Source organism: Cebus imitator, unplaced genomic scaffold, assembly GCF_001604975.1.
Source record: "Cebus imitator isolate Cc_AM_T3 unplaced genomic scaffold, Cebus_imitator-1.0 Scaffold196, whole genome shotgun sequence".
Taxonomy (NCBI): domain Eukaryota; kingdom Metazoa; phylum Chordata; class Mammalia; order Primates; family Cebidae; genus Cebus; species Cebus imitator.
In genome coordinates, this window is record NW_016107511.1 from 2,401,929 (window position 1) to 2,411,673 (window position 9,745).

Consider the following 9,745-nt stretch of genomic DNA (forward strand, 5'->3'; position numbering starts at 1 on the left):
GATACATAATTCATGTCAATAATCTTGAATATGCGTCTTGGAAGGAGGCTAGAAAAGCACACTAGGGCCAAACTGAGATAGGTCTTGTATGCTACAAAAATGACACAAGACACTTGACAGAGCTTTGGAAGGAAGACACAAAGTGACTCTGGAAGCCACACAATGACTCTCTAGATGTATTACTGCTAGATGTGGATGCATGGGTTCCAGGAATATCTTTCTGACACCATTCTTCATGTCCTCTCTTCTTGAGTGGGCTTCCTATACCAGCAATATGGCCAACAGATGACAAATAATGATGACGAAGAACACCAGCATTTATGCTGCACAAACATGACTCATAACTTTACATTTGCTGCCACCCAGTATACCCACTTTAACACTAATTTGTGATGCAAAGAGTTGAGGAGCCTTAACTTGTGAAAATGGTTGTAGGCATTGGCCTTATATGCAGTACTTCTACACAGGAATTACTAATCACAATGTTTTCTGAACTCCCACTCTGCGCTGCCCGGGGCTAGGTGGTACTGTTTATAGGAGTAAGTGAGAGTGTCCCCTGGTCCTGATTTTTAAGTGGCTTGTAACATATGTGAGGAAAGAACAAATCTACATAAGGTAAGTAACAATAGTAATAGGTGGACAGGTATACCACATCTACAGTGATGACTGGCATAGAGAATGGGCACTAAAGGAGCCTGGAACTGAGTGATTCCTGAAGACTGAGGCTTTGCGGAGAAAAGGGAACTTGAATGAGGTCTAATTGGAGTGAAAGATCACATAGCAGTTGATATGACTGCAAGTGTAGGATAAGTAAATCCATCCAACACCACGATTGCCAAGCAAACCTGAAAACACTTCTCATTAAGAGAAAGAGATCTTCCCCCTGGTTTACTGTTCAGAAAACAATAAACAATTGTCTTCTGAACAATAAACAATGTCATCTCCAGATAATTTCCAGGAAAACTATGGAAGTTGTTCATGGAAAAAATAATTTTTAAAATTCTCAGAACACAGAGGTAGGGTTCATTGTACTCTGACAAAAACTGAAAACCTGACTCTATCCCAAAAGTATTTATTTATAAAGTATTCATTATATGTAAGATTATTTTAGGTTATCAAAAGTGCATCAGACATGTCTTAGTATTTCGAAGTTCAGAGTTTATTGGAAGAGAGATACGTATACAACTATAACAAAAATTTGAAAGTCATACTTTGGAATAAGAGCAGGACATACAAAGTACTACTGGCTGAAGCGGAAAGAGTGTAAGAAGGGTTCTTTCCAGCTGAGGGAAGAACCAGGGCAGACTTTGTGGAAGAGAGGACACATCTGAGGTAGATCTTGAATGGGAGAGAGATGTGGAGATTTGGGGGATCAGAAATATAAGGCTGAAGGTTATTCCAGGTAGAGAAAAAGCCTAAGAAAAGCAAAAACTACACACACATACACACACACGTACATATATGTGTATACATATATCTTAAATGAAGGATGCATTCAATCCATGTGAGGTTTTTGTGTAACTGCTAAAGTGAAAGTAATTCTTTACAGACAAATTATCTTGGAAAATTAAAAGACTGACTTGTCATATTAGAAAAGTAAAATTGAAATCTCCAGAACAAAGCAGACACCAAAGGAACTGAGGGAAAAGCACAAGAAAAGACGAAAGGGTAAAAGACCACAGGGATGAAAGCCTCCTGCTATCGTTGAGCCCTGGGGCCTGTGGGGAGTTACTTAGCCTCTTATTTTTAAAATTTAAGAAAATGAGATGTTTGGGTTAAACAGGCTTCAAGAATTCTTCAAATTCTAAAATACTATAATTCCTTTAACCCATAATTTTGCTTTATTCACCTATAAAAATTCAGAATTCCTAGGGCAGAGGCAGGATTCTCAGATGACAAGGCAATAGGTATTTCCATTAGGTGCCATGTCCAACTGATACTACTGTTTTCAGAAATGGATGAAATATAATTTGAAAAGGGCTGTTAAGAGGTTAACATTCTTTATTCACAAGGTAGTCAGTCAGAGTTCAATGAGGCCTCTATCCCTAAATTTTTATGTTATTACCTAGAAGGCATTATTTGAAGAAATACTATTTAGATCTTGTGACTATTCTCAACAGAGAAACTGTTCTAAAAAGGCTTATATCTACCTTCTATGTAATCGGAACAGTGACCATCTACGAGAAGAGTTGGAAGCAAACTATTTCCTAACAAGCAAAGATTATTTTTGTCATTCCCGGTCCATTTTTAAATTATCTTATAATTCCTTTCAAAAACATTTTTCTCTATAGTACTTTTCCTTAGAAATCAGACATAGTTTAAAGCAGGTACTTCACCTAAAATTAAAGGACTGGACTAGGTATCTTTTTAAGGTAGTCTAAAATATTCTATTATTAGTAATATTCACAACAAAAATAGTAAGAGGTTATTGTAGAGACTCAAGAGTTTTACTCATTACCCCATTGGTAAGCAAGAATCATAATTACAATAATAAAGATTTATATTTTTGAGTAATTTCAATGCCTTTCTTGCAAGGTGTTGAACGTGTTTTGCACACAACAGCTCATCAGTTACACTAGTCCATGAATCCTGGTATCATGACTGCGGAAAGGTGCCACAGCTTCTCGTAGCCTCCAGCTAGCTGGGGAGAAGGTCTCTATGTTTATAGTTTAAAAAGTGAATTCTCCTTCCTCTGACTAGCAGGTATTTTCCATTCAAATGACATATTATCTTCTGAATCAAAATGCTATCTACAACCAATCCTAGTTCTAGACAGAGAAACACAAAAGCCTTTTTCATGTCAATACCAGTCACATAATTTCATATATATATATATATATATATATACACATATATATACACACACACACACACACACACATTTTAAAATCTTGATCTCCACTAAAATTACTTGAAAGAATAACTTTCTGATACAAATGCCATAAAATTAATGTTTAGCTACAGAAAGAAAAACGGTAAGACCATGAAAAATCCCACCCAGTGAGAGTTACATGCTGAAACCATAAACCTTGCTTACCGGACTACTTTGTAAACCAGCCATTTGTGAACAATTACTTTAAATCATCATGCCATTCATTATCCTGAAAAACAGGATAATGGAATGCTCTATCTCCCCAAAGTCTGCTCACTGTAAACAGTCCATCCCTCCTTGCGGACTCCAAAAGCTGTATAAACATACTGCAATCAAACCCACCATAGCTCACAGAAATCCTTTCTTTAAGTAATCTACAGAATGCCAATCTAATACAAATACAAGAAAGAGAAGTTCTTACTAACACAATATTTTGTATTTACAGTATTCTGAACAGTGCTTAAACCTGCACTGGTTATATAAAGATACTCCCCCACGCCACCTCCCACCCCAGGCTGACAGCATGCTTAGTTCTCTCATTTACACCACACTGCAATAACATAAAGAGGGGCTTTCTATTAATCCACGTTTTACTACAAAGCGACCCGTTATTTCTCTGTCAAACACTGGCAAGAGTGCCAAGTGTCTGTCATCCAATTCAAGGGATTAAGTCTTCTTTTATAGTCTGATACTTGTACCAATTTATAAAAATACAGATATAGTTTCTTAGAGTTGGTCACAGTCTACATTTTGGCTTGGATTCAGGCAGCAGAGGTTGACTATGACAGCTGGCAGGAAACTGAGGGGAGAATACATCCTCCCCCTTCAGTCACCACATCTCAGTTGCCATAGTGATTAATCCTTAATGGAAGGCTGTCTTTGTACATTTCTTTTCAGAAAATTTTAAGTAAACTTAAGTTGAATACGTGCAGTTGACTGAGAAAAGGAGGTATCACATCACAAACAGGTACAGTTCAGCTCCGTGACATACATCCATATATTAAAAGAACAGACGAACTCTAATAAAGGTATTATCAGTTCCTTCAAATGCTTAAAATGTTTCTTTTTGGACTGAGTTTAAACCTAAGTCACACAGGTTTTCTCTCCTGTTATCAGACATCTCATCTTGTAAAATGAGCTGTTTTTCAGAAATGGTTCTAAAATATCAAAATATAATTTTAGACAAAATGTGTTCTTACTTTGCACATTACTTTACATAATTTGTATTATCAAATAACAATGGTATAATTCAAAATTTATGTTAGAAGAGACAGGACATCTATAAAATACAGAACATAAATAAAAGCTAGTTTATAGAAGTATAAACTATAAGAAACCAAAGGAAACACTGAAAACAGTAATGTATCTTATTCCTTTTTAAGATATATGATTGAACTTGAAAAGTAGATTCACAGTTTTTGTCATTTTGGTCATCGATAATTACCAGACATCAAAAAGACTGAAAAACTCTGAAAGTCCACAGAATCTTATCACTATGGAGTTTATTACTTCTCTTTTACAATTTTCCATTTGGTATATTCCTTTGCAATCTAGTTAAAGGTTCTAATTCAGACTCAACTATGGTATTCCTTAGAAACTGAAATACTTTGACCACTGTTATTTGTGTACTGATTTCATGAACAAATAGGATTTATTTTCTTGCTGAGACAACATGTCTGCAACTGACACACAGGCATGCACACACAATCTTTTCAAACACAAGTAAAGTTCTTTAATAAACTTTGATGACAGACTTGAAGCACTCAGAAGAATTCTCAGTAACCGAAAAGATTCTAGATTGAGCCCCAGATGAAAGACACTGTACTGTTGGTGGGAGGTCTGGGGTTTTTTGGAGACTTCAGGATCAAGAAGTTTGCAGGTATTTTCTAACACTATGATTGAGTCTCTTTTGTTCTTGCTTCATTTCCCTTTGTTTATTCTCTTTTCTTCTAGTAACTTTTTTTCAAAACTGCAAATTCACTATTGCCACCCACTGCAACACCAGCTGCAAAACCTCTCAGTGAGTGACATAAATATCTCTAGCCAAAGATGACGGTATGTTTCAATGATTTCCTCATTCAAGGTGCTGATGTAATATTGACACGATAGGGTGAAATCGGTGATTGGGAACACTTTTTCTCAGAAATTCTATGAGACAGCTTTGAAACGTTAGAATGAAATTTTGTTGTATCAACTACTGACTTAAGTCAGCCAGTGAAATAAGCGTTATCTGTAGACTGTGTTTGGCCTGCTAGCATTGGTGCCATGGGAATGGACCTCCCATTTAGTGGCTTTAAAACTTCACCACAATTTAGTCATTAAACAGCTAATTTCTTTCTTCTCTGAAAAGGGTTACTAAGTTGGGGTATGTGTGATGAGGGATATATACGGCCTCGAAGGGTATATTACAACCCCCAGGGAGTAGTATTCCGATTTGTTTCCTAGCAAGAGATGCCCCTTCCTCTGAAAATCACTGTGAAGAGACAAGGTTTCTAATGAGATTGTGTTGTCCACCTCAAAAATATTTGGACTGAAAAAGCTCACAGGCAAACTATGTTTCTGGCATTTTCATTTGTATAACTTTCCTTAAGAAGAAGGTTGCTTCTCAGGTCAATTTTTGCAGAAATTATATGCTTGTAAATTTCTTCTCTGATAAATATTTAGACAAGCTAATGACCAGTATCCAATTATTTCATTAATGTCCACTACAGGGGTTTGCCAAATTATCTGACCTTTCACATTAAAATTTGTTTGTATGGAGGTTTTAAAAAAGGGCACAGCTTGAAAAAGAAACCTAACAAAAAATTAGCTATCTGTTTAAAAGATTCTGATATACCCTTTATCCTAACAAAGCAAGTTTCTGGAAAACCTAACATAATTCTGCCTGCCTTTTTCAGATGGCACATATACGGTAGTCAAACTGTAGAAATGCTGTTTAAAGTGTTGGTTGAGAAATGGTACATTCCTGGATCAAATGAGAAGACAAGTATAAAAAGCAGCATACTTGGGTCATGAAAGAATGCTTTCACGAGTTGTAGTCTGGCATTGGGCCTATGGATGACATTGAAAAATACTGGAAAGTATAGCCTTTTAAAGTCTGTTATTACATTTATTCTAAGGATATTATTATATGACATCTGACTGTTCACTATGTCGTTCTGTGGTCCCAAAAAACCCCCAAGAGACAAATTTCCTTCAAATGAAGTGCTAGGAAAAGCTTTCCTTCTCCTAGAACCCATGTTATATATTTTTTTTTCCTTAAGGATAAAGATTTTACTCAGCCTTTCTCAGCACGGTGTTACAGCATTTTGGGCAGAACAATTCTTTGCATGCAGGAGTGCCTCTCTACTAGCCCCCTCAACCTAGTCCCCTCTCCAGGACAGACATGTGGAATCCCTGGCTTCCAGACATGAATGCCAGTTAGGCATTCAGTCACTGTGACCACCCAAACTGTCCACACACATTTCCACATGCATTAGTTGACTACATAGATGGCTTACCTTCTTTGTTTTTTCTACCAGAAAACTCAATCAAATTAGCCATTTTAATACAGTATCTGGGTAGAATGTATTATGTCCTAAGCAGTTGCAGTCTAACTTTCTCCCAATCTTAAACTTCCAGTTTAATTTATATTTTCTCTGGTCCTGAATTTTATTTTGTACTCTGGTTTTATTGTTAAGGTAATTTAATTCCTTTGTCAAACAAGTGAGGTACAAATAAATTAATTCCCTTGATAGTTCAGAGGAATTCTACCCCCACCTTCATTACTAAAAGTATAATAGCACTAAGTTGACATAAAATATTGGTATTATATACAATATGTATTTTGAGCTCTCACCCATAAAGTGATAGTGAAATTGCTCTTGAGACACTTAGCTCTTAAAAAATAATAAAGAATAATGAGTCAAACAGAAGAAACTATTTTTAAAAAACCTGTGATGAAAGTGACTATGTACAAACAAAAATATCACAACAGCAATTTTAAGTGAGAAAAGCCCACAGGGAGTATTTATGACTTTTAACAGTATAAAAATCCTTTTGCTAAAAATATAAATTCTACATGAAATGAGTTTTCTGTGTGTGTCATTTTGGTGAAAAATTGTGGAGCAATCTAACCACACACTTTCCTTTTTCCACATGATCAGAAATGGTTTTGGTTCTGATTGAACTATATGACTCCTTCAGATTCCTTTTCAGTTTGGGGGTACTGTCCAATTTTTATTGAGGGAAACCATTAAGCAACTCAACATTATTAGGCATTTGGGTATAAATTTGTTGTTTAATCTGAAACATCTTCAATGACTACAGTTCCCAAATGGTGTTTTGATTTTTACACTTATTTGTATGTCACTTACAGTTTTAGTAGCTACTTTTGAGGGAGTACTTAGAGAAGATGCTATTGAGTAAATTCTGTAAAAAATGAGATAACTAAGAGGATACTACCTTATATTCTTCTTACCTTAGAAGTGCAAACAGCTATGTTAGCAGGCAGCTGGGAAAACTGCTTCAACTCAAATACATCATGTGCCGCCCATCGGCTCATGTGATTTTCAGCTTTGCTCGATCCAATCACATTCTGGTTGGAGTGAATATAAGCCACTCCCCGAACACCATCTAGGAGGTAATTGAGGTTTATTAAGTGATCTATCAGTATAAAGCAATATGTTTCCATAAAAACACATTATTCTTATTTTTAATATTCGAGAAACATCAACATCACAATATTCTTTAGGAAAAAAATGGGAAAGAGTTCAAATATGTTGGTCTAGGTTACCTTGGAAATGACTTTTCCTTCTCATCAATGTGAGATGAAACTAGATAGTAGGTAACAATCTTTAGATTTAAACTTGAAATGGAGGTTTTAGTAAGAGAAAAGTCATGGTTGAGGAGGGTCCCCTCTATGAATTTGTTTTCATTGTTAATTTTTAAAAAAGTTGCTCACTAATTTAAAGAATGAAGCTAACCTTATCTGTCAGTGATGGAAAGGGAGTATGGGGTTTATGACCAGGGAGTTTAGTTTGATTGGCTTTGCTCAGTTTTATTGTTCGTATTTTGTCTTTTTTGTACATATGCCCAGAGAATGTCAAGATGAGAGCTTTTTAGGAAATGAGAAAAATTAACTCATAGCTTTTATCTGAAAGAGGTTTAAAAAATGGCTACAATTTTTATTGCTTTGCTTCTAGGCACCTATAATTCATTTTTGAATTGTGATCATAAAAGAGAAGGCTAGAATTGAAGCCTGTAAGAGCTCCCTCCAACAGCTCTGGCAATGAACCTGAGGTATGACCTTCAGCATTTGTGTTGTTTCAGTCCCGAACCTCTTCAACCAGAAATTGCCAATCATGCAAACATAAGACGTTGTTAAATAATATGAAGAGACAGTAACTTGTTTAACATTCTCCTTAAATTTCAAGATGCCAGGTAATATACACAGCATATAGTTTCAAAACCTTCACGGCAGAAAATTTCCTCAGATGTTTAATTTTGATGACACATTTTATCCATGATTCAAAACAGCATTAGTTCTAAACTAACTATTGACACATTCACATTAAAAAACAAAAAAACAAACAAAAAACCCCAGAAAACCCTGAGCTGATTATTTAAAAATAGTTTATACAATAATTCCTAAACCTAAAATCTAACTGTAGCACACAAACTGAAGGGATAATTCAACACTTATTTACAATGATACCAAAATATATATCATAACAAACTTTTAAATAAGAATACTAATAGCCACAAAACCTGATTTATATATAAATCAAACAAAGCAATTAAGATTTCTATAGCAAAATATCCTAGATTATATCTCAGCTTCTTTCATATAGTTTTTGGGGAATAAGCCAGACACTTGTGAAGGCAATGCTAACTCTTAAAATCACCACAGATTCTGGGCAGAGGGTGCTAACAGCAGAAGCAGGAGACTCTCTGAATCTGTACACAAAAACAGACAGCAACTACACAACAAAACCAAAAGCCCATGGACATTTACAACAAAATTAGATAACAAGATACCCTCATGACCCCTAAAGTACAAGCAGGTGGGCAAAATCTACCAGTAACTCTGCATGGTTTCAGCAAATGTGTGAAGGAAGAAGGAAGCAACGGGGCTCCTGACAGACCTGAGAACAGGAGACCCCAGAATAGCCAATAGGTATTCACAGGAAAGCACAAGGGGCCAGCTGGAGACCAGCAGCTGAATCGGTGAAGGTTTCCTGCTCTCCAATGCTGAGAGGGTGCAGGGGGTACACAGTAAGAAGGCCTGGAGGGGCTGGAGCAAGCCAACCTCTAGAACTCCCCAAACTGACCCACCAGGGCCCTCACCCAGGTCAGGGCCCAACAAAGAAGAAAAACTGCTGGGAGTGAATCAAGGATAGGAAGAACAAGGATGAGGGAAAGAAAAGATCTGGAGCAACACAAGGCAGAGAGGGAGGAAAGCCCATAATAGTGTGGCACTCTACAAAGAAATAACATGATCTCTGCAAAGCGAACAACAATTTCCTGAACTCTGCTTCACTTGTAAAATTCAGGGGAAATAATTTCATATAAAAATGACCAGAAGAAAAATAGCAGGGTCAAATCTCATAAAAATTATTGTGAGAAAAAAGGGAACAAGCAGAATAATATCACTCCAATGAAAATGTGCTGGAAAGATGTGCTCACAAAACAGAAAAAGACATGAATCAACAACAATGTAAATCAGAATTAGAGGAAGTCAGAAATGAGTGACAAGGACTTAGGAAAGACTTAGAAATTTTTTTTAATTTAAAAAATGACGGACAAAATAGAAAGGAATATAAGTGAATTGATGGAGCTGAAAAACGCAACACGAGAACTTCGTGAAGCGTGCACAAGTATCAACAGCCGAAT

At 36.1% G+C, this 9,745-nt stretch overlaps 1 protein-coding gene across 4 annotated transcripts in view; it reads right to left on the minus strand.

Moving 5' to 3' along the window:
- ERCC6L2 (ERCC excision repair 6 like 2) overlaps positions 1–9,745 on the minus strand; it is a 143,567-nt gene that overhangs the window by 25,784 nt on the left and 108,038 nt on the right. For all 4 annotated transcript variants that reach the window (XM_017547197.2, XM_017547192.2, XM_017547201.2 and 1 more), the window contains one exon: positions 7,332–7,486. In XM_017547197.2, coding sequence (XP_017402686.1) covers positions 7,332–7,486 — 155 coding nt within the window. The remainder of the gene's footprint in view (positions 1–7,331; positions 7,487–9,745) is intronic.